This window comes from Carassius auratus, chromosome 8 (assembly GCF_003368295.1).
Source record: "Carassius auratus strain Wakin chromosome 8, ASM336829v1, whole genome shotgun sequence".
NCBI classification, from domain to species: domain Eukaryota; kingdom Metazoa; phylum Chordata; class Actinopteri; order Cypriniformes; family Cyprinidae; genus Carassius; species Carassius auratus.
The window spans coordinates 19,509,953-19,536,724 of record NC_039250.1 but is presented as its reverse complement, the minus strand read 5'-3'; the positions used below and the strand labels follow the sequence as shown (position 1 = coordinate 19,536,724).

Below are 26,772 nucleotides of genomic sequence, written 5' to 3'. Positions count from 1 at the left end.
CTCCTATCCCGCCAAATCCTAACAATAGGTCTGTAGTGCATAAGCATTTGTGTATTCCAGACAGACTCTAGTTACACTATTAGGGGGCAAGTTTGTTAGTGAGCCACCATTGAATCATTTGCTCAACTGATTTGTTGATGAGCATCAATTCATTGAAGTCTGATAATGAAGGATTCACTAAATCATTCAATAAAGGGCATTAAATGTTATTCATACTGGACTATTATTAAGCTTCACATGAAATGTAAGTTCACATTTTCTATATATATATATATATATATATATATATATATATATATATTACCTATTGCATGCATGCTTTATTACTTTATTTTATTTGTACGTTTTTTGCTCTTGACATTTAATGAAAATATTGTCAATACTAGATCATGCAGTGAAATAACACTTCTCACTGGTGACCTATGGCAGATTTAATACATTAGTTGCATTTATTTAAAATCAATCAATAAAAATAACAATTTGGAGTAACATGCACCAATTAGCCTCTCACAATAACACAAAAGAATGTACGTTTTGATTCCATGTTCCATGTTTGATTCCATGTGTAACTTTCGCATGTAACTTGCTGAAATTAAATAAGTAAATATATTTTTACATTATTACACCATTACGGAGATTACTCTAACAAATTCTCAATCCTCTCCAGATTGGTTTCATGCTCTCTGGGTAATTAGAGAATAATGTCCAGCACTTTTATCTCTAATTAAACAACTGATAAGTATCTAATTCCACAAGAAGCCATTGAAAACATTACAATATGAGCTGAAGACAAATCTAAAGATATCTAATATATGTTTGCTCTAAGCCTGCACTGTGCCCAATTCCTTCCGATGATAAGAATGAAACACCTTTTAGTATCAAGGCTAAGCTAGAGAGGGAGGGAGGAAGGATGAGTTGCGGATCTTCCTCATAAAAATGACAGCAGCAAAAGCCTCTACTATAAAAAGAAAAACCAGTGCTCTCCTGGGACAAATTTATCTGGAGTGCTCAACAGTGTTAGATTTTCAGGGGAGAGAAGGGTCTCTCTCTCGCTTTGTGTGTGTGTGTCTAAGTGGTGATGAGAAACGTTAAAGACTGGTGTGAGAGGCCACAAGCTACGTGCTAAACCAGATTTCTCAATGTTTTATTCCCCTCTGTGTTTATTTGTCTTCAGCTTCATCTCTTCTTCTTTTGCATGCATTTATTAATCTGTAAAGGTCTATTCATTCAAACTAAAAGTGAACAAATACACCCACAGGTACGAGCAAGGGAGGAGGTGAGCGTGTTGGGAGAAAAAAGGGAGTGTAAGCATGACAGCAGCAGCTGAGATTTACATTAGGTTTCACTCATGTTGATCTGTCAGGAGTCCGTGGGCTCTTTCTGCACTCTCTCTCTCTCTCTGCTCTGATTGGATTTGTGTGTTGCACTCTGGACTTGCTAAGACTTGCACATCCCTATGTTATTGGGAACTCAGGAATACATGTGAGGTCCAGTGATAAAGATTTTGATGCAGTGAGGTCCATGTAACGCTTCACAATTCAATTTCAGACCATATGGATAAAAATGAAACCAAACATTATATATATAATTTATATTTTATAATTATTTATTTATGTTTTTTTTTTTTTTTTTACTTTTGCTTCTTAGTGACTTCAGAGATGATGATTTGAGTAAATTTAATCTAAACAATTTTATTTTCTTTTAAAAAAAATTTTTAATCTTACAAATTGATTTGATTGAGGTCAACTTTAGTTAATAACTTTAATTCGCTTGTTTATAACATCTGAATTTGGGCAAATAATAAGTGAAATTATAAATCTTAGACTGTTCAACCGCTGTTCAAATGTTTGGGGTTGGTAAGGTTTCTTTTTTTCTTCTTTCTTTTTTTTAAGACTCTTATACTAACAAGTTTCCATTTATTTGACTTAAAGTATATAAAACAGTAGTAATGTTAAAGTAAAATATTAATAATATAATATGAATATATAATATCATATTATTGTTATTAAATTAATATAGAATACTAATATTTGTATTATTTAAGTGCTGTCAAACTATTTATCGTGATTAATTGCCTATAAAATAAAATATTTTGTTTACATGTGTATACTGTGAAGCTTATATTTATATAAATACATACAAATGCATATATATAATATTAAATAAAAAATTAAATTTATTTATACATAATAAATATACACAGTGCATACAGTATATTATGTAAACAAACTTTTTTTTTTTTTTGATGTGGTTAATCGATTTATAGCACTAATTGTTTATTAATTTTAAAAATAATTTTAAAAGCTATATTTTCAGCGGCCATTACTCAAGTCTTCAGTGTCAATCAAACTAATTTTCATAACTAAATTTGGCGGTCAAGAAATGTTCCTCGTATTTTTCAATTTTGAAAACAATATTATTACGGAAAATAGTGCTAGTGTTTTCTGTATTCTTTGATATTTTTTTGAAATAAAAATTGTTTATAATATTATTAATGTCTTTACTATCTCTTATGAGCAGTTCAGTGCATCACTGCTTAATAAAATTAATAATTTATTTAAAAATAAACATTTACTTCAAATTGTATTAGAAACACAAACATTTTATTCATGTTTATAAGATTAATGAATGAAGATGAATTGATTAGAGTCAAGATCAAATATTTTGTGTTGTGGTTAAAGGGAAACTTTAATGTCTATGCATCAGTTGTATGTGAAGGGTACTTCAGGAACTAATGTGGGAGATATGTCAGAGACTTAAACACTGTTTGTCTGCTTTGTATTTTTAATGAAATAGAAATGAACAGTGCGCAACTTATTTATAATCAACACAATCACAATTAGGTTGGGAATAAACATACCGAACATGAATTACTTATGCTAAATTACACTAATTAACAGTAAACATCCTAATTGAGTCAACTTCAAAAACACAGTGATAGACAGCACTCTTTAAGTACATACTTTTTTTTTTTTGTACTAATCCAGCATACTGTAGATAAGCAGTTTTCTTTGAAATAAATCAGGCTTGCTAATGCTGTGACTGAGAGAATAAAGTCAGTGCTTTTAAATAGAATATCCCTGTTTGCTTTCAAAGAAAGAAAGTCTTTATTTTAATTTTAATGCAGCATTATTGCAGGTTTTTGAAAGTGTCAGGGAATAATGCAGTCCCTGGTGTGAATTTGTGAAAGAATGAATTCTTATATTTTTAACTTCGGTTGAAGGTTTAATATTCAAGACTTGACAGGCCTTGTCAAGACTTTATGGGATCATATGTAATCAAACAAATGGTTAAATTATATGACTAAATTAGTAATGATTGATCAACGCTGCCTTTTGCTAACATAGTTAGCAAGACCTTAGAGGAATGTGGATCACTGACAGATCATAGCACTAATTCACAGAAGTGCTTTAATAAGTAAGGATTAGCCAGCCTTTCCATTTTCAGTCTGTCCAATCCATAACAAAACGCTCTACCTCATTAAACAATATCTTATTAACTGGAGCTCGGCTTATTCATCTTAAAACTTGTGCATTTAATCAATTAAGTTGCATGCGTTAAGTTAATCATTATAATTCCACACATTTTGTTGGATCAAATGTCAAGGTTTCATTATGGTGTATTTTCAGAATGATTGGCGGTTCCTTTTGTTTTGTAGAGTTTAAATGCAAATCTTGGATTAAATCTTTCTAACTGGATCATCCATAGATCATTTTGATTCTCAAATGTTGCTGTCATTTTTCTTGAGGCCTTAAATGTATAGTCCATACAAAAAATAAGATTTTGCAATTATATACTAGCTGTTATGTCTTTCCAAACCTGAACTTCTTTCTACTGTGGAAAATAAAAGAAGATATAAAAAATTTATTTTAATAAACAAAGTGACTTTGCTTATTAACATTCATCTAAGTAGAAAATGATGAGAGAGAGAGAGAGAGAGAGAAATAAATACAGATTTGGAATAACATGAGGGAGTAAATTATCTTAAGCAAATTTCTATTATTATTATTATTTATTATTATTTTGTGGACTTTCCCTTTAAGTCAATTTTTTTTGTTGTTGTTTGTTTGTTTTCAGAGCAAAGGTAAAATAATTTTAAATATTTAACATTTACACAAAGATTAATTTGATACCAAATATGCCCATCATCAAAGCTCAAAAAAATCTCAGCATACTGAATAATTCCCAGATTTTGACTGGAAAACAAAAATCGCCTGGGTCCATTTACAAAGCTCACTCATAGAATGATTTCAATATCAGGTGACTTAAATTGGCCTAGGTTGCACATACAGTAGTCTCTGTGTAATGTCCAGTGAGTGATGGTAAAGGTGCATTCAGTTTTATTCAAAATAGATGAACTTGAATCGAGTAACGTTTCATTGTAATGGCCAGGTGAATGTCAGATGCGTAGCTCTAAAAGGTTAATGTGTTTGAAAATACTTTACTACCCACCCTCAACCTAACCAACAGTGTTAACCAAATCATACATAAGATAAAAGCCATTCTATTTTCTATTTGCTTTGACTTTGATCTCTTTTGAGTTTCACTGTGCATCATGAAAGCACTTCAGGTGTAGTGGTGTACCAGGTGAGCTACCAAGCAAAATTACTTTGTCAGAAAAGCCACACATACAGTATGGAGCTAGTTTAGGTAAAAATGGTTTGAGGTCATAACATAGTATAATGCAAGGAACTGTGCAAAAGTAAGTCTTTATTAATTTATAATCTGCCCCTGTTAACGTTTACACTTTTGCTAGTGTGCTTAATTGCCATTAGAGTTTATTTCAGCTAGAAAATGCATTGAATTGTATAGAAAAAAAAAATTGTACAGTAGGTATAGGCATGTTTTTCCAATGAGCCTCAAATGTCCATTTCATCTTGCAGTTTGCTTTTTCAGCACTATTCTTTCCATTCCTTTCGTTCTGCCCCTTTCATTGCCCCTTTTTTTTTTTTTTTTTTTTTTGCCAGAGCTGGCAAAATTACATTGCTCCATGGCCCCCTCCGACATTTTACCTTCCCCAACTTCAGTTATGCTAAATAAAATGAGTCAAGTAAGATGAATGTTCATGTCTGACATCAGCTTTACTGCACATCCGGGAGCCACAAACTGAACAAGGGCAAAAATTGTGAGGTTATTCGTGGGAGGGACTTTCATTTCTCTGGAAATAGATTTTTGCTTCATTATAAAATGGAGTTATGCAGTAGGTTGTGGAGTGTAATTATAGAAATCACTGCAGCAACTCAATCAGAATAGTCAAGCATTTATGCAGCAAAAAATGAAGTAACCAATCAGCGTTCTAAAAGCTGCATCTGTGCTGATGAGCATCTGTTTATGCAAACCGTATAAGTGCTTATGAATGGAATGTTTATCAGATTAAAATTTCAAAACTAAGTATTTATACTGAAGAACGCTGGTTTCCTCGTATGTTTTCCATAAACACCCTAGTCTGTGTGATAGACTGCCAAATGTTTTTTTGTCTGATGGTATTCAGATGGGAGAGTCTCTAAAAGTGCTGAATTGTTAATGAAGCTCTAAGTGGAGGGGAAATAATAATATTTGCATAGTTGTAATTAAAGCTATTGGTAAAGACATATTGATCGCCACCACCTTTGGCTGCCATCCTGTGATTACGCTCGGGGATTAAGCCATAAAATATATTTCTCCAAGATGGCAAGCCACATGATTACTTGACTGAACAAAATGGAAATTGTCTGGTGTAATAGAAATATGAAGATCTAGAGAACTTTGTGCTTACCTTATGTAGGGATAGGTCACAATAGTAAAATAGTAAAATACATAGTTTTTATGTATTTAATGCTGGTGGCTTAAGTAGTATGCCAACAGTGTTCTGTATTTTATCTGTTAAACAGTTCAAATGATTAAACTGTCTCAGAATGTTGCATCTTTTATTTAATCTGCTTCATCTGCTGTATAAATCTGCTTAAACTAACCTGCTTTGCTGGTCTACGATGGTTTAATAGGGTCTCTCCAGACTGGTCTGCACTTAAAGCTATAGCTCACCCAAAAATGAAAATGTTGTCAACATTTACCAAACCACATGTTGTCTGAAACTTTTATGGCTTTTTATGGGAACGCAAAAGAAGATATTTAGAAATTTGCATGTTACCATTGCATTTTTTTTGTATAGAATACAAAACATTTCTATACAAAACAGGAATTTCTTAAAATGGTGAGAGGATTTTGTTTAATTTTGGGGCGAAATGTATTTTTAAGCTAGTGAGTGTTTATCCAGTTTAGCTAGGAAACAGTTGGTCTTCAAACAACAGACCAGACTGACTGGGTTTTTAATAATTGTTTTAAGTACATGGCAGTAGGGGGGTCCACACCACAACAGAGAAACAGTATTGTTGGAATCACTTTTTGAACATTTTTGTCCAGCTGGTAAAAAATGAAAACACTAACAGCCAATCAGAATCCACTCACGACTGAAGAGCTTGAACATTTAATGCGACGCTTAACAACTGCAGCATGCACTTAAAATGAACAGAACATTATCATTAGGGCTGCACGATTAATGCAAAAATCTTAATTTTTTATTATTCCCTTGAAATTGTAATTGCAATTATTAATAACAATTATCACAATTTGCATGATGTGTAAACCACAGTTTGAGGCAATATTTTCATATGAATATAAACAAGCTGAAAACACTAACTGAAAAACCTTTAGTGCTTTTTTTATTGTATTAAGCCTCAAATAATAAATATGCATTGGATTTTTTTTTTCTTTAAATGATGTGATAAAAATATGAATGGCATTATAATGTTATACTAAAACAATAGAGAAAACCTTAAGATAACATGTTGAAAAAAAAAAAAAAAGCGAATGATTAATTGCCGCTTTGAACGATTGCATAATTGTGGCATCCATAATTGTAATCACAATTAGAAATTCGATTAATTGTGAAGCCCTGACTATCATTCCTTGGTGGACACAAATAATGTAATTATTGCTCTTGGTGTGAATGTGCCTCAAAAGTTAGTTAGTATAAATCATGTTTCCTCTCTCTCTCTCTTTCGCCCACAGCCTGCGAGTTGATGAACAGAGGTATCTTAGCCTTGGTCAGCTCTATCGGCTGTATGTCTGCGGGGTCGCTGCAGTCTTTAGCTGACGCAATGCACATCCCGCACCTCTTCATCCAGAGGGCACCCACGGGCACTCCTCGCTCTAGCTGCCCGCCCACCAGTCGCGCCCAACCAGATGACTACACTCTCTTCGTCCGGCCTCCCGTCTACCTAAATGATGTCATCTTCCAAGTGGTGATGGAGTACACCTGGCAGAAGTTCATTATCTTCTACGACACTGACTATGGTGAGTAGTTTCAATTTACTGATGGCAGTAGTAAACGGCCGTAAGGAGCTCTCTCACAGTGTGTCCAATCAGTGACCTCACATTAACACCCCCTTATTACCTTCACCAAGAGGAAATTATACAGCATCATTGCTTCCATTGCTCATTATGTGTTTAAGGCAATTTTTCTGAATGTGTTTGAGAGAAAAGAGCATGACTGGGAATGAGGAAAAAAGATTCTGGGCATTCATGGATTAACCACAGAGCCGACTGGGCTGTTGCCCACAGGCCTGTAAGTTCAAGAGGCTTCAAGCTGTTATTCATTTATTTATTTTTTTCAGCAAACATCACTTCCCTTGAGCTTTTACCCATTGCATTTCATAGCGTTTCTCCTGGACTTGCAGTGCCTTTCACTGACTGAGCAAACTGGATAAACAAGTTAAACATATTTCTTGATATGGCAGGTTTTGATGGTAGCAGAGTAGATGAGGGTGCAGTTAGTCAGGCAGTTAACCAGTTACCAGATTAAAGCCATTCTCTTTGATCAAGGTGCCCAATATTTTCCACAATATTAAAGCTAATTACTCACATCAGCTTGAGAAAAATTGATGGGAGGTAAAACTAAGCATGTTTTAAAATGTATGTTGTAGTTGTAACTACCCTAATGAAAAAAAAAAATACTAAAATGTATTTGAAATACATGCATTTTGTACATTTGTTTTTACATATTTGTGTGCATAATAAAAATGAATTGCAAATGTACTTTTAATATACAACTGCTATATTTAAAGTCTGGTAAATTGGACTAACAACTGTAATTTTGAGCTTAATGCTATTTAATTGTGCTGAAGTAGTGCTGAAGTCCAACTAAAGAAAGATAAACCGAAGTATATTTGATTTTGCTAAAGTGAAACTATAGCAAATATACACCAGGTACACTTTAAATATCTTGCATTTAAAGTTTGATTATATACAGAAATCCTTTTTTATTTAATAGCAATATCAAAACAAATCTTAGACATATTAAGAAATTGTTTTTGACCATTTGAGCTCAATGTTGGTGTTGAGATTTAGATTGACGTTAGAATGTTGCTAAAAAGGTTGTCAACAGTATAAAGTTACAGATGAATATCTATGAAAATCTATTTTGAAAGAATCACACTCATATACAAGTGTAGGGAGGTGGAAAGAGGTTTGTAAGTATAGCTGTACAAAAACACACTAAAAGAACATACTTTTACTCGCCCCTTCCTGTAGGCTGGAGTGTCAAACACCCCATCCTTTTTTTACAGAAACCAAAAAAACTTGGTGAGAAAACTATTTTTGGTGCGAACCGAGAGTCTAATTTTTGTTAGTCATCTCCTCCAACATAATTCTTTTTTTTATTATTATTATGATGGGTGGAAACCTGGTTGAATGTGTGATACTGCCACTTATTATCAGCTAGATACTGACAGTCAAGTACTTATGACGTGTAGTATAAACATGATATTCAGTATAGCAGATGAAAAACAACATGCAAACAAGAATAGTGTGTCCAAATTAATAAAACAGAAGATTCTGAATAATGGACACTTTTATAGACACTCTACTGTCGCATGAAGCAAAGCGAGAGGATTTGTGAATTGCAGTGAAGCGACACAAATAACACTGGTAGGTCACGTGACAATGACAACATAACAATTGTAGTTCATCTGGACTACATTCATACCTACTATAAAGAAAATGCTTTTATAACAGCTGTAAAGTTATTAAAAGAAGTACCTGCAATTTTGGACACAGCCATGCAATGCTAAAACAAAGTATTTTAGCAGGCAGCATAATTAAAATCTCTGCTTTCTGGAACACATACGATGCCTTCAAATCCTGACTGCATAGGTAGTTTACTACATTTTGGAACAGAGTGTTTGTGGTTTGTCGGTGGGTTAAAGAGAAAAAGGGAGTGCGATATAAGATGGTGTAATAGAGTGTAGTTGTGTGTGAAAAGAACTCCATGGTTGATGGTCCCTCTGGAGGGCATGCTCCGCTGCAGCAGTTTAAGGTGTGGATGAATAAGTACCTGTCCCAGAAGACAAACGGATATGATTTTAGCCATGTCCGGAGAACCATGTGCCCTGGGCAGCAATATAGTAATGAAGCCTTAGAGATCCTCTCCCCTCCTCTCCGTCTTAAATGTGTGTAGAGCTTGACCAGTGACTCCGCAGATAGTCTCCTCAGACATTTGATTAGCTGGTCCCTGAGCAAGAGATCTTTCAGAGAGAACAAAGTGTTCCCAAATTGCTTTGGCTTTTTAAGATGACTTGGACAGAAGAGAGTTCATTGGTAAACTGATTGTGCCTCTTTGGTATCTCTTATTTTTCGGGACTAGTGCTGGCAGAAGTCACCAAAAAAAAAACATTCTATTTGCAATCCAAGGTTTCTCTCTCTCTGTGAAGTATCTTCTGCCTTAACTGAAGTTATTTTAGAAGACTTCATAAATTGATGCGATTTAGAAATAAATTTAACAGCTTTTTGACCTAAGTGGATTTTAACTGCAACTTCACAAAAATAATATGCATTGTTAATTTGGATAGTTTTTTTTTTCTTTATACACACACAAACAAAAAAGCATACGTGCACACTGCAAAAGACAATTTGGTGTAGAAACCATTTTCACTCAGAAATTGCTAAGGAACACAGAGCTGAGAATAATCGAAAGAGTCTTTATTAATCCAACACGGGGGTAAATCCAACATGGAGAACAGGAGGAAGACACACTTAATTGACTGGTAGACCCAAACAAAACTGAACAGAAAGGACATGGACTTTTAAAGGCAGGACAATGAGGAAAAGACAGGTGCAGGGAATCAACTAATAATCAGACTAAACAAGTACAGGAAACAGACCAAATAAGGGAAAACAGGAACTGAAACACATGTCAAAACAGGTCCAATCCTGACTTGTCACCCTCCTCCCAGAAGGTGCGTCATCACACCGTAGGCAACAACAGGAGGAGACATAGGAGGGAGCTTGGGAGGAAGACAAAGCCCCAGGAGGTTGCCAGCAGACAGAGACCATGGAGGGAGGAGCCAGGGAGGATACAATGGAGGGATGAGCCAGGAGGAGCTTGGAGCAGGAAGAGCATAACAGGCCCCAGGCCACAGCCATTACAGCGGCCCAAGGTGGAGCCAACGGTGGAAGGAGCCATAGAGGAGGAATGCCCGTGACTCCAGGGGGCCGCCCAATGGCGGTGGAGCAGGTGGAGGAGGAGCCCGAGGTGGAGCTGGAGAGCCAATGAGCCAGGGGATTGCCGAGGATCTGACTGAGGCAGAGATAAAGAGATCCACGGTGAAGCCAGATAGATTGTGGACCAAGGTGGAGCTGGTGGGAGGAGGGAGTCCAACAGAGCTGGTGGGACGAAGGGACTACGGACAGCCAGTGGAGAGGAGTCCAGAAGCAATGTCGGGTCGACCTTCCAACCAAGGCAGAACCAGATGGACGAGGGAGCATGGTGAAGCTGATGGGTTGATGGTTGACGGTGTAGGCGAAGGATCTAAGAGCCAAGGTGGAGACGCTGGGACTATGAGCCGAGGTGGAGTCCGGGCCTCGGAGGCTGGAGGTGGAGGTGAGGGAGACTCAGACTACGGCGACGCTGGATGATGGTAGTCCCTAGGGGCTCGCACCGCATAGATTGTGCACTGAGGGTTAGCAGAAGGGCTGCCAGATGGTGCAAGCGGTGGAGGAGGCAGGAGCTGGTGGGAGGGTGGATATTATAGAGGAGTGGGGACTGGAGGACACTTTCTAGGAGTGGGCACTGGAGGATCGGAACCCCTCTCGGCTGGAAAAGGAAACCAAGAACGAAGTAGGGCTGGAAAGGACCAGCAGAGAGAAAGAGGAGAGTGGGCAGTTCAATTTCCAGTTCCCAGTCAATCAGATCCCCTCCCCATTTTGGCACCAGCCATGCTCCAAACTTGGCTCATCTGCAATGCAGGGAGCAGAGCTAAAGGCAGGATAATGAGGAACAGACAGGTGCAGTGAATCAACTACCAATCAGACTAAACAAGGACAGGAAACGGACCAAATAAGAAAAAACAGGAACTGAAACAGGTCCAATCCTGACACAAAGAAGCTACTGCTCGTAACAATAAATTAAACATGAGATTTTGAATCTTGAAGACTGAAATAGTATTTTTGTTTTATATATATATATATATATATATATATCCAAATATCTGTTCTATTCACTTCATTTTTTTTACATTGCAGCTGAAGACAGTAGTAGTGATTCCAAGTAAATGTAAATTATTTTTATATATAATATGACGTGTACAATTTGTAAAAGTCAAGATGTAATTTGCATTCTTGTTCTGAATGTAGATTATGCAGGTAAGTAATAGAGACGTGTGTTTAACATAATGTGTTGTCTCACTGCTTAAGGTGAAGTCTCTGACCTCTAATACAATTACCACCTTCCATAAATTCAGTCTGAATAGCTGTGGTGTAGCACTTATAATATTAGAATAACCTGTCCAGCACTTTGCCACACCAGGATAAGGTTAATTTAATGTGCTGAGAGTCCAAATGAGATGATTTCATGGTTAACAGAAACGTGGATGAAAAAGATAAAGGAAATTGAGTCACTCTTTTGGTGAGATAATTAATAATGATTAAGGCCAATGACCCTATTATCCTCTTAAAATAAACAAGCGCCCTCTGTATTACAGAGTGGGTCAGATGTAAGAATATATTATTGTGCATTTCCCCTTTTCCTTATTGATGACCAACATTCCTTAATATAGTTTTCAAAATATACAGCTGTCTTGAAGCAACATGCTGGCCCAAGCTGGTCTTTTCATAAGGAACATCCTCTATCTCGCTCTCTCTTCGTCTGCCTGTTTCTCTCTCTGCAAGATGAACTGTGACATGAAGATTTGTTTTAGCCCCCATTGTCGCTCGCTAGGGTCATAAAGCCTAGTGGAAACATTAAACACAGTAGAGAGGATGCAGCTAGTGGGAGATTCACAGCGTGAGAGCTCACTCAATCAGCGCTCAGCTGCGGGCCTCAGATCCGGTCCTTTTGATTCTGCTCACAGTTCCTACTGGGCCACATATGACTGTGTCACTCAGAGCATCTATCTGGCTCTGGAATTTGATTTAAAGAACTCCCATCAGACAAAAACAGTGCCGGTTCCCTCTAATCAGTAATCAGTAGACCGAACCGGAAACTGGCATGTATTGACTTGTGCCAAGCTTTTTAGTGACTTAAGTCTCAGCCAGGGGTGGACATATGCTAATCAAGCCCAGCACCAATTGATTTCTCTGTTAGATACATTAACTGGAGGTAGAAGTAAACTGAAGACTAGTAGTAGTTTGGGACTTTTCTTACCCCTCTTTACTGTTCCCAATTAGAAGGGGTTTCAAACTTCTTGAGGCCAAGGACCTCCAAATATGTTGATATGTTGATTGTTTTTACTGTATTTTTGATCATATAAATGCAGCCTTGTTGAGAATGGGAGACTTTATATATATATATATATATATATATATATATATATATATATATATATATATGCAGATTTGCACATTTATTTTAACTTTTATTGTTAAAAATTAGGATTATTTATAGAATTATTATTTTTCTCAAACAGTTTTCAGCCAATATTTAGAAGAATCACAGAAAAACTTTTCAGTTGGAAATCATGGGGTCAAAGTTTGGCTAGTTAGCATAGGTTCATATCACAGGTGACAGTTAAAAATACAGTATATACTTCACATACATTGTAAGTTGAATTAAAGGATATGGCAAAAGATTACTTTAACCATAATTTTCCACAAGATGATGGAGAGCAGATTAATCAGAGTGTTTTGTGTGAAAGTTATTATTTTAAAGTTGAGCACAGTAGCATATGCTGGAAATGCTTAGAGTTCAAACTGAGATTCTCTGACAGGGAAAGTGAGGGCAGAGTCTGTATAATAATGGAGACGCTAATGCTGATTGTAATTACATGTGTATTTTTTGACAGATAAAAAGGGCCACATTGGTGCGTTACCGCTGTGCTGTGTGTCTGTTTGTATTAATCTCCCTCACTATAACCTCTCGTTAAAGCGGAATAAAACTAAGCAGGCTCCTTATCTTTGAATGGGAGCTCTGTAATCTCCCGACTTCATAAAGTCGTAGCTAAAAAATAGCAAGCATTGTACATTAACACGCCATTGACTTCCACAGCCTCATCCTGCAATATCTTATCCATGTAACGTTCCCGTAAACGGCTCCTACCCAGATGCCACTCCAGCACAGGGACCGTATCGGGCCCCCTATGTGTCCTCGGCTATAAACACAAGCTGCTGTCTGCTGGAGCCCTGCCCTCCGCACTAGCAGGGGAACCCAATAAGAGATTTCCAGCAGAACCGCAGCCATAGATTTGCTTTAAATTGGATCCAGTGCACAGATGGAGGCACCGGTGCTTTTGACCCTCCTCCGGCGTGCTGTGAATGTCGTCCTCGTCTTACCTTTTTAGTTGCATCGAGTGACAGAGTTTCAGTGGAGGTGCAGGCGGCGATGACCCTGCTAATTAAGTCAAGAGCCAAACCATTGTGATTCGAGTTTTCTTGTGTCCTGAAAGTTAAAAACAGTGGATTTCAGTTAAATGGTACTTCAAAAGAAAATTTAACAGCATTGTTGGGATGTAATTAACACTACTAACTTTACATTTACTACTACATTTTTCAGCAGTGTGATAGCAGTTATTTTCTTAACAGTGTAGCGTTTCCAGTAACAAGGTACTTTATTCAGAGGGTGTAGCACTGTATGTTGTGGTTTTAATGTCTGACCTGAGGAAAAATCACAGTTCCTGTACTTTGTAGTATGCTTTTGGTTATGCAAATGTATCTGTTCAAGTTTTATTTGAATTGGCATTATTTTTTAATTAAAATCTCATGATTCAAATGTTTGTGATTTAAATTATATAAAGGACAGTTTTAAATTTTTCACATTGTGTGTTACATTTTTTGTAACATTTTAACTTCAGTTTGGATAGCTACTGTTTTTTAGTAGCTTGTATTGTAACCCACTACTTTTTCAGGACATTTGATTGGTTTAAGTTTTGTATGAACATTATTTTAAGGGGGGGGGGGGGGATGCTATTTCATGCATACTGAGTTTTTTACACTGTTAAAGAGTTGGATTCCCATGCTAAACATGGACAAAGTTTCAAAAATTAAGTTGTACGTTCGAAGGAGTATTTTTGTTCCCAAAATACTCCTTCCGGTTTGTCACAAGTTTCGGAAAGTTTTTTTTCGAGTATGGCTCTGTGTGACGTTAGATGGAGCATAATTTCCTTATATGGGTCCTAAAGGCACTTCTGCCGGAAGAGCGCGCGCTCCCGTATAGCGAGGCTGAGCACAGACATTTCACTGATCAGAGCGATTCACTGATCAGAGCGAGAGCGTCGCGAAAAGTCACAAAAGAAGTGTGTTTTTGGTTGCCAGTGCAAGACAACCCTGCACAGATTACCAAAAAAAAAAAACAGCATTAAGGGACAAGTGGATGGAGTTTATTTTTACAGAGCATCAACGGAGTTGTGCAAGTGTTTTTGTTTGTTCCCTGCATTTCGAAGATGCTTGTTTTACAAACAAGGCCCAGTTTGATGACGGATTTGCGTATCGTTTATTTCTTAAGGTTGATGCAATCCCAACGATCGTGTGTTGGAACCGCAGGCGGTGAGTAAAACTGCTTAAAATATCTCTGCCTCCTTGTTGGTGGGTCCCCTCCCATGCCGGAGACCCGGGTTCGAGCCCCGCTCGGAGCGAGTCGTTGCTGCTGCTGCTCTCGTTCCGCTTCAGCCTCGGGATCTGATTCTGGATCATAAATAAACGGCTGAATCTGACTGTAAGCCATGGTTTGTTTTGGATGATGGTTTTTCCCTCACGATAATGTCACAGCTTCCACCTGCTCTAAACGCAAAAGCTTACTCGCGCTCGGGATTCTTTAGCTCCGCCCACACGCCACGCCTACAGACTATCTTTCTCTTATGAATATAATAAAACTAAAGACTTTTTGGAGTTATGAAGGATGCAGTACTACTCTATATGTACTCAAGATTAACAGGATATTGAGTGAAAACGAGCATTTCACCCCCCCATCCCCCCCCCAAATGAATTAGCTTAAGTAACACAAGTTTGACATAAATGCATTTTCGGTTCAATAAAAGTTCATAAATGCACTATTTTAAGTCAATAGACCTAAAAAGCACACATATATATATATATATATATATATATATATATATATATATATATATATATATATATATATATGTATGTGTGTGTGTGTATGTATATATAGTATATATGCTTTATAGAGAGAAAGAGATAATTTTGAGTTAATAAACTAAACTGTAAAACACAATACGTTTACATAAACATAATTTCACAAAATTATCTTAAAATTAAAATTAAAATTTATAAATTATAATAAAGATTTTTCAATTAGGAAAGATCAAGTTCTGTAGCCTAAAAAATGTCATCTGAAAATAACTTATGTTTCAATGAACGTATTTTGCAAAATAGCCGTCTGTACCCTTATGGAAAATCCTGTTTGAAATAATAGGTGTGTTTAGTTGTTTTCTAGCTGGTTAGCTGATCCAAACTGGTAATTGATCTTACCAGGTTCCAAATAACAACCATATTTACCATCTGGTGTCTGTTTTTGCGGATGCAAGATGATCTACTGTGGCTAATGACTAAGGTGGACTAGCTCATGCTATTAGCTTAAGATAGATTTTTCGGTCATTTCATGTTTTTTTTCTGCTTTATTTATGCATCTAAAACATAAGCATGATATGAAATCTTCTTTTAGCAGCTCATAACTGAAAGGCTACCTACAGTAAAGACATTTTCCTTCGATGCTTTTCTGGATGCACACATCTCTGTCACAGTCAGTCTCACCTTCAACAACCCCCACCTTAATTCCCCCTGGTTCCCTCACCCCAGTCCCATCTTTCAGGGATGCTTTGATCCTACATTCTCAACGCCTCCCCGCTCTGGTGGAAATGGTTTGATGTAGGGAAAGGCCGCCTGCGCAGAGGGATGAGTGTGCAGGAACTCTTCCTCTGTGAAATGCATCTTTTATGTAGCGCAGCCCTGAGACAGCACTTCTGCCTCGCCACACCGCAGTGATAAATGTTCTACCCAGGTTTCTGCTGCCGCCCACTCCTGAGCGCTGTTAGCACACATGCTAATGCGTTCCTGTGCTTCACGGTTGTCCCAGTAATGGTGAACGTGAAAACAAAATGGTTGATATTGCCAGGCTTAAGGGGAGGTTATATTCCGTCTAAAAGTTGGTACTCCTGCTGATAATGATTTATTTTCTGATATTTCTTAATAAATAAAATGATGTGTTTTATTTATTTATTTTTAAGGCAAATGGGTAGTCATTATAATTTAACATTTAATATGCACTTTAATTATTTCACTTTTCTTAGTTTATCATAGCAGCAGTTATGGACCATATCTTTATCTTTAAACAACTGTAAATTTAAATGAATGTACAACAAGTGTCACATAACTCATTTTAATAAATGTCAAATGTGGCTTGATCATTGTTTAGTGTGAAATAACTCTCTCTAATTTTGCTGTCATGACCTCTGGCAGACTCCACTGTCTGTTTGAATGAGCACTGTGATTGAATGCTCTGTAACTGCTTGTGTCCTTTCAGCATTTCTGAGCAGCAGGAAAAACTACTCTTATCTTACATGACTATTTGCTAACAAGGTTTGTTTGCTTCAAAGGTTGCTTTATACATTAATTTGCAATTTTTTTATGCTAAAGAAATAGTGAATCTTGTTTTATTGATCTGTACTTTTTATTTTACTTTACATTTTAATATATTGCTATATTAAGTAAATCTGAAGGTGCAATTACTGACACTTAACTTTTATTTATTTATTTTTATTTATTTTTGTTAACTTTATTTTCTTTTCATTTTTATTATTATTATTATTTGTTTTTTTTTTCAGTGTAGATAATGGTTTGTTAAAAAAATTGTACCTTAAAATTAAAAGTAAAACTGTACTTTTGTGAAATTACTATTTAAAATACTGTAATTGTTTAAAAAAATGTATTTATATTTGTGATGGCAAAGCTATATTTTTAGCAGCCATTACTCCAGTCTTTCTTCGTCACATGATCCTTCAGAAATCATGCTGATTTGGTGCTCGAAAAAACATTTATTTTTCTTCTTTCTTCTTCTTCTTATTGTTATTATTAATGTTGAAAACATCTGATTAATTTAGTGTGTTCTAGCTGGATAAGAGGGAAAATCTTACTGACTCCAAGCTTGTGTATGTTTAAAATCATGTATAGCCACAGGACATGAAGACTATAGTAGAATAGACATTATTTCATTTCACATGGTGCAGGTCCCATCATGGGGAAAGCCATGTTGAGGTCACATGACCAGCCTATCACTTCTTGCTTTATTTCAGTAACCTGCAGATTAAATAATCTTAATATTGCATTTCTACAATTGCATTGGTAAAAAATAATAAAAAATAATCTGTAAGCATGTTTTTAAATCCAAGACAGTCACAAAAAAATTGTCAAAAGTCTTGTGCCTTTAATAAACACACACACACACACACACACACACACACACACACACACACACACACACACGCACACACACACACACACACACACACACATATATATATATATATATATATATATATATATATATATATATATATATATATATATATATATATATATATGTGTGTGTAAATTGCGACAGGTCACATAAAAAAAAAGAATGTAGTTTGAATTATATTGTCTGTTATTGTTCAGATATCCGGGGCATAGAGAACTTCCTTGACCAGACGTCTCAGCAGGGGATGGATGTGTCTCTCCAGAAGGTGGAATCCAATATTAACATGATGATCACTGGAATGTTCCGCACCATGAGGGTGGAAGAGCTGCATCGCTACAGGGACACACTGAGGCGTGCTGTGCTGTTCATGAGTCCCGCCACAGCAAAGGCCTTCATTACTGAGGTACATTCACAAACACACACACACACTGGATGTGGATGTATGGATGTATGAATACATATCACACACCAGCGCCATAAATGTTCACACTTACATTTCATACAAATGGCTGCTGTTACACTAATAGATTTCTTTGCACTGCACAGATGCAAGTAGTGGCCTTCAAATCCAGCCAGCGGGCTTTTAACGCAAGACCTTCGATCTGTCAGTCCAACCGGCATTTAACTAGTTCACATTATGTTGATCTGTGAGGCTCACAGCTCCAGGCAGGAAATGATGTCATGGTACATTAAATATTTTCAGTGCTTTTATGGCAGCTTAAATACAGCATGTGTCAATTCATTCACTTCGACAAAGTCACTTTTTTTTACCATAGTGCAAAGCTTTAGCTTTTTCCATTTTGGCCTGAGTCCCTTTCTTCCTATGGGTCATAGTAATTCATTCTGATTGAAAAATGTCACTTGTTTTAATTGGCAATATTTGTAAGGAAGCCATTAAATGGCTTTGCTCTCTCTCTGATAACTCTCTCTGGGAATTAAACCATGAAGTATTGCTTAATCTCACATGCTATTCTCATTCGCCTTTAATTAAAAATATCCTGTGAAAAGCAATCAAAATCCAATTTTGGTTGAACGTGGAATAGGACAGGAACCATCAGTAGTGTTTGAGACTGCAGGCAGCTGTAATGACTCTTGGGTCTGGGGATGATAAGTTGATCAGGGGGAGCTCAGAGTCTTAAAGATACACTCTTCAGCCGGGGAATCATTGCAGAAAAATTTAAAGCAGCTTATTGTTTTTGTTATTGGATTTGACTGGGAAAACTTTTTTTAGCGGTACGCTCGGCTACCTTTTGAGAAAAAATGATTTTGCAAGAACACATTAACAACCATGTGCTGCTCAGACATGTATTTTGAAAGGAGGCCACTCAGACATCATACCAATTCCCATCATATTAGAATCTAAACCTGAATTGATAATTGGTAAGTGATCTGATTTTAGTGACCTCTCAGCTTGCTTAAATTAATGTCCGAGTTCTTTATAGTTGCTTATATAATTTTTTTAAACTTTTTTTTTTACATAAAAATATATTAAATATATGCTCCATCATGCTCTTATACTACGGAAGTTCTAAGCGGCAATGCATTATATATTTTTTTTCCTTTTTGTTTTCTCATTATAACGAATACATTTTCTCGTTATCTCGACATAACGAAAGTCGTTTTCTCGTTATAACGACTTATTTTTCTCGTTATCTCGACATAACGAAGTTTGTTTTTTCGTTATAATGACTTATTTTTCTCGTTTTCTCGACATAACGAAAGTTTGTTTTCTCGTTATAACGACATGACAGTTTTACTGTTGCTATAGTATCGAACTCAACTTTGACAGGCATCTGATGGACAACCATACAGGCGCTCTTACTGTAGCCTATATTTCAGCAAATTTAGCTTCGCCTAGATAATAACGTCTACAATACTGTATATAAATAAAGGCTGATCAATCACTGTTGATTTTTCCAGAGACAGTACAATGAACTTTTTGTTTTTGTAATTAACATGTTTAAATGGCAACACCTTGGTTTTGATAAGCAGTTATTTTATGACACAGAACGCATTGGTGAAACTCATGCATCTAGCAGGAACTTAATACACAAAATATTCATATTGATTCAAGCATTTAACATTTATGAATTAATTAAATGTCAGTAATGAAGACTGCACAAATTATAGCGATCACGAGGAAGGTCCGCGTACAGTAAAGTGGATGGTGTACAACACCCCATCAGTTATATTCAGGTCTATAGTGCCACCTGCTGGCGCAGTTTTGTAACTTCTTAGAGAAACTTCGAACTTCGTTATGTCGAGGAAAACAAACTTTATTATGTCGAGAAAATGAGAAAATTAAGTCGTTATAACGAGAAAACGAACTTCGTCATGTCGAGATAACGAGAAAATTAAGTCGTTATAACGAGAAAACAAGAAGAAAAAATATTATAATGCATGGCCGCTTAGAACTTCCGTACTTATACTGACCAACGTTACATTTATTTTATCAGAAGTAGAGTGAAGGGTGTAAATATATTAATTTATATTTATAATTATATTCTGCCTTTATTGGGACAGGACAGAGCTGACAGGATTATATATATATATATATATATAATTTATTATTCTAGTGGCAAAGCTGAATTTTTAACAGCCATAACCCCAGTCTTCAGTGTCACATGATCTGTCAGAAATGTCTGATGTGCTGCTTTAATGCTCAAGAAACATTTATTACTTTTATTATTATGTTAAACTGTGTTGCTTAATATTCCTTCCTGTCTAATTTGATCAATTTAATGCAGTCTTGCTGAATAACAGTATTAATTTTGTAAAAATATAGAGTATATAGTATGTGCGTAAATAAAAAACATAATAATAATAATAATAATAATAATAATAATAATTAAAGCTGCAAGCAGCATTTTACCGGGGTTCAAGCATTTAAGGCATCTGAGGTGGTCAGAGCCAACCTGGATGTTTGGATGACATTTAAACACATCCAAAATGGAGAACAGGTTAACAGACAGACACACACACTGAAAGTAAATGATTAGACTAATATATGTAAACTCTATAAGCATATGCACACACACACACACACACAAAGACACACATATACATGCACAGACATTTTGTTGCAGATATAGGTATTTGAAATAAGTGATAGGTGACATAAAATTATTGCAAGTCTTCTCTTTTTCAGAGTTTAGATGTCATTTTCAGGTTAAACTGTAATCATAATGTGGCAAAATTGTAAAAACTGATACATCTGTATAAACAAAATGGAAAACATCAATTCAATGAGATTTAAAATGTTATAACAGTTCATTTTTTAATGTTTTGGCATGAATTCATGAATCCTTTCAACAGTACTGTTCAACTTTACTGAATGAGCCCATTAGTGGTCTTCCGCTGCCATCTAGTGGTTATAAATTGCATTTACTCCAACAACACTGTGTTTTTAAACATAACTGTTATAGTGTTATTTTTTTTGCCCAATCTCTCCTAAATTTTGCATGCTTGTTTAGAATGAAATTATGCATTATTTTACACAGTTTTGATAATTTGTGGGCTTTCTGATTGTATTAATAGGCCTTTGTGTGCACTATGAAAAGAACATATCATAAAATGACTGGTTTATAGTTGCCCAAATGCAATTGTTCAACATGTTTTTGATAATTATTGACCTTCAGAGTCTAGAGAATTGTACTTCAGTGGTTTTATTGATTTTCATCTTAAACCGTATCACAAGTATGCCAAAGTAACTTTTTTAAATAATCTTGAATATTTAATTAACAGCTTTATTGACAACATTGGTCCCAGAGGCAAAGTTGTTCAGAATGAGGAGATCTATCATATGATATGAAGATTTAGTGTTTTTGAGTGAATATATGAACATTTTCAAACAATTTGAGGCCATTTACCATATAAATCTTGTGTTTTGAGACCTTTTCTACTGTTATAGCGCCACCTATGGTCTGATCTCCATGACACTTTGCATGCTTGTTAAGAGTCATCTGTTACATGATTTCACGAAGGCTCATAAAGTTTTGAGTTTTCGTTTAGGTTTTATAGGCTTTGGGGTATGTTTGGCCACACCCCTTTTCTTAATTACCCATTTAACGCTAACCAAAGTACAAAATGTAACATTTTTTTGATAATTATTGATCTAGACAGTCCACAGAATATTACTGCAGTGGTTTGGTTCCGATCGGACAAAAAACCTAGGACTAGTTCGCAAAAGTAGTTTTTTAACATATTTGTGAATAACAATTGAACGATTTGATTGACAGCAATGGTTCTTGAGGCAAAGTTGTGCATTATGAGGAGATCTATCAAATGATATGCATATTGTGTTGATATGTGAAACACCACGTGATTACAGAGCCATAAAACTCGTTAGCGCCAACTAGTGGCCGATTTCTTTCAAAATTCTTACAGACCTTAAGGTTCATGAGTCGAACGTACCCAGCGAGTTTCGTTCCGAACAACATCCGTTAACCCTTTCAAATAGGTGCTTAAAATTGTTTGGCCAATGGCAGCCATGTTTTTTGAGATATGCAAATGTCCTCATAGGTACTTGTGCCCCTTCAGACCAAGACACTGCATACCAATTTTCAAGTCGATCGAGCCAACGGGTGCCTAGTTATAGCCATTTATGTGTTTTTTAAATCTTATTGCGCCCCCAAGTGGCAGAGATGCGCATTTTTTTTTCATTTGACCAAAGATTGAGCTCATACATATGTATACCGAGTTTGGTGAAGATATCTCATTCCGTTCAAGAGTTATAGTCAAAATAGCATTTGGCTAACGTTAGCATAGACGCTTTTTGGCGTACTGTTTCGCGTAAGAATCGAAATTTCAACTTTTTTTTGATAATTATTTATATTGAGTGTCCAGGGAATATTTCTGCAGTGGTTTCGTTCCGATTGGTTGAAAATCCTAGGACTAGTTCGCAAAAGTAGGTTTCGGATATAGCTCGATTTTGCGAGAAAACGGTGCGTCGTAGAGCAAAAAATGCAGCTGTACACTTTTGTTCGGGCTAACCCAAGGATTGCAACGATGCCTTGTTTTTGAGTCTACGGCTAACGGTTTACGACCTGCGGCCAAAAATGTCAAAAATTTTAGTTTTTTGCGCTGTAGCGCCCCCGTTAGGCCGATTGGGCCGGTTCTTTGTATCTGAGTAGCGAGCAAGACTACTACCATCTGACCAAGTTTCAGCTCTCTAGGCCTTACGGTTTGGGCTGCACGTTCAGTTTTAAGGCGGAAAAATAATAATAATAATAAAAATCTTAACAATTACAATAGGGTTTCAGCACTGCGTGCTTGAACCCCTAATAATAATAATAATAATAATAATAATAATAAAATCATTCTTTGTAAACACTGCAGTGTGCATTAAAAGTAAACATTACAAAATAAATAAATAATGAATCAGTAGACATTTGTAGTCTCAGTCCTGGGCTTTGATTGCATGCAGTGAGTGTGTTCAGGTTTTCCAGCACCACAGCAGGGAAGACTATTAAACATCTGTTGTGAGCATTCATTACTGGTTCTTGGAACTAAAGCTGCAGTGTTCTGGTTTGTTCAGGAACTGTCACATAAAAGCAGCGTATCTGGCTTATCTTAGTCTTTTGTCTGCACTATAAAGGCTGATTTAAAGGCCAGTTCATTGTTCAAGAGACATTCTGTGTATAGTTAGAGACAAATTGCTCCTATTAGAAGTCAGGCTTCAGCATGCAGCTGCTTCTCAGGTGTTTTATGGTCAATTGTGAACATATTTTACCAGGGCTGGTATTTAATAATGACGAAATAAAGAATCACATTAGTTGGGGGACTGTGATTTACCAAATGTGGTTAGTTTGAAACAACCTTCAGAAGTTTATTAAAAAATCATCAGAAAAGGCTTTGACTATATTGTGTAAGTCTCCAGTGTGCAATGCTAGACTTTGATGAGTCACATTTATTGAAATAATTGATGCTCTCTTATTCTTATTGTCGAAGTCTAACAAAGTCTATTACAACCTCAGACTAACTTAACTATGTGTGAATCTGTGCACCGGATTCTGTGCACCACCCATAGAGCCCCATTAAACAGCCGATGGTACATACACGTGTCAAGATTAATGTTCACTGATGGCTTTAAACACATCATTGTGGGTCCTGCTCACACACTTTATGAAAGCAACATGAGCTTTGTTTGCATTTGGGAAACATTTGATTGTTTATGGACATTGGATAATTATGTAACAGCAATAATGTATGCAATTTACCTTCAACCTTGTTGCATCTATTCAGCAAGTGGACAAGCACAGCAAATCATTTATGGATCCTGTCCAGCATCGACATAGACAAAGCTCAGATGTATTAGGGAGCTATGGTACATGTCAGAGGAAGATTGGGATTGAAGTGATGAAGTCAGATTACGAATGGTCTTTCTTGGGCGAAGGGTCCCAGGCCAGGCATTTAATAGGAGGAGATCAGCCTCAATGTGGACTGACAGAAGACATGATGGAGCGTGTCAGTGAGGCGAGAGGTGAGGACGTGTCTCAACCAGCCACCTGTCTGTGTGATGTGTGTATGGTGAACAGTCAGAGACACATGTCCATCACACTTACACTGACAAGCTGTCAAACTATGGAGGGAAACCATCCAATCCAATAGACAATTAAGGTTAGTGTTTTGAGGAAACATGATGGGTTTGAGTAGCTTTTTCTATCAATTAGGGTCATTATGGTTGACAACTAGTTAAACTAGATGCTGGCAGTCAAGTAGTTTACTACTTTATTTAGTTTAATACTTAATTTTTACAAAATTATTGTATTATAGAAGTTAAACTAATAAAATGGTACAATTATGATGTACAATTAAAACAGACGTGAAAAAAAAAAACAGTTTTTGATTTTAATTTTGCATCATTTTTATATGTATTATTAATGTAATATTTCTAATTGATTTTCTTTTTTTGCTTCTTTTAGTTTTCATTTAGTAGCTTTAGTTCTTCATTTAAGTTTTTAGCTTATTTCAAAATATCTTATTAGTTTAATTGTGTGTCTGTAAATAGATTAACAACATTAACACAACATTTCCCCAAAATCGATTTATCGGAGATACAAGAATTATGACTTGGGAGCAGGGAGATACGAGTTTACGCTGTCATTGATAAGAATGGTACAGTCACAGAAGTCACTGCTGCCTGCAGTGTTCATCAAAGTCTGCGGTCACATTGAGCCTTTTGACAGGAGACAAGGCTTTACGAGCTAATCAAAGCAAATGATTGTGGTTACAGGCAGCTTCCTAAGCTCTATTTTAAACGTTAGAGCTATGAGTGATGCAATACCAAAATAAAACGATAAACTGACTAGACTGTCTAATAGGTGGAAATTAATCTGCACGCAAAATTGGCAATCGCGTTGAACCTTTTGACAAGCGAAAATGCTTCAATAGTTAACCAAAGCTAATGACTGTGGTTACATACATCTTTCTAAAACCTATTTTAAAGGTTTGAGAGCTATAAGTGATGCAATACAAAAAAACGACGAGCTGATTAAGATGTCTAATAGGCGGGAATTAGCCTAATCCCCTCGCAAACTCACCTTCGAGGCTCACGGGCTTCCTTCTGCACTAAAGCATTACATCTATCGCTTTTTAACATAACAGGCCTAGTCAAATGTATCTAACCTAACTATTTTCACTCGTTATTGTATCCCAAGAGGCTTACTTGGCACCAGTAGACAGCCTTTTTTTCTCCCATAAATAAAAACCTTGCTACTTGGGGTGTTTTATATGCACAGTGCCAAAAGAGAGATAGTCTATAAGTAGGCCTAACAGTTTAACTTAAAGTCAGTAAAATAATAATAAAAACAATAATTTAATGGTGATATCCAACACTCTAAAAATGGCTGGGTTAAAAATAACCCAATTGGCAACCCAGCACTGGGTAAATATTGGACAGAACACGTGCTGGGTTAAAGTAACCCAGCATGCTGGTTTACACATTTTAACCCAGCATGCTGGGTTATTGAGAAAACCCAAGATAGAGTCATTTTTACCATTTGTGGGTTTGCATTTTTATGATTCTGGGTTATTCTTGCTGGGTTATTCTCATAATTTCACTTTTGCTTAACAAAGCAATCATGGATTAATAAATAATGAAGAATACAGATTATTTAGACTGTTAAAAAATATTTTTAATGCCATCTGACATTCAAAAATTTGTACCAATGACAAACAACATGGAATTTTCCCTTTTTTTGTTTCCAGCAAATGCAAAATAAATAAATAAAAATCACAGAAATACAGTTGCAATAAATAAGAAAATTATTTCTGAATGACCTGTGTCTAGCTGTTAAACTATTACATTTTGAGATTTTTAGCTATTTAAATACACAGTGAAATGACATTGACAATTAACATTCTTTAAATTTAAATGTAAAATCATTTAAAGATGTCCTTAAATTTATATCAAGTATATAAAGACTACTACGTAGGTAGATGTGCACTACTTAGGGTAGTTCAACATATAGTTCACCCAAAAATGAAAATTCTGTCATTTATTATTCAACTTCATGTCGTTACAAATCCGTAAGACCTTCCTTCATCTTCAGAACACAAGTTAAGATATTTTCGATGATATTCGAGAGCTTTCAGACCAGGGTGAATAATTATTGACAATTTTCATTTTTGGGTGAACTATTGTCAAACACTTAAGCTCTGAAGCAAAGATCTACACCTGAGAGCAGTATACTCTGTTATAGAGCCTGTCAACGGAAGGACAATTTTCAAAAGGAATTGCAAAATTATATTTTCAATTGTGTTTTCCACATGTGACAAATTGTAACAAAATCCAAACACAATTGCAAATCTTGAACAAAAACACTGAACAAAAA

The 26,772-nt window shown here is 35.9% G+C and overlaps 1 protein-coding gene across 4 annotated transcripts in view; it reads left to right on the top strand.

The window, feature by feature from the left end:
• Window positions 1-26,772, top strand: part of grid2 (glutamate receptor, ionotropic, delta 2) — a 398,666-nt gene that overhangs the window by 220,469 nt on the left and 151,425 nt on the right. For all 4 annotated transcript variants that reach the window (XR_003292669.1, XR_003292670.1, XM_026270097.1 and 1 more), the window contains exons 3-4: window positions 7,048-7,332; window positions 18,136-18,341. Coding sequence is in view for 2 of the 4 variants with exons in the window: in XM_026270097.1 (XP_026125882.1) it covers window positions 7,048-7,332; window positions 18,136-18,341 (491 nt within the window). In the remaining 2 variants the exon portion in view is untranslated. The remainder of the gene's footprint in view (window positions 1-7,047; window positions 7,333-18,135; window positions 18,342-26,772) is intronic.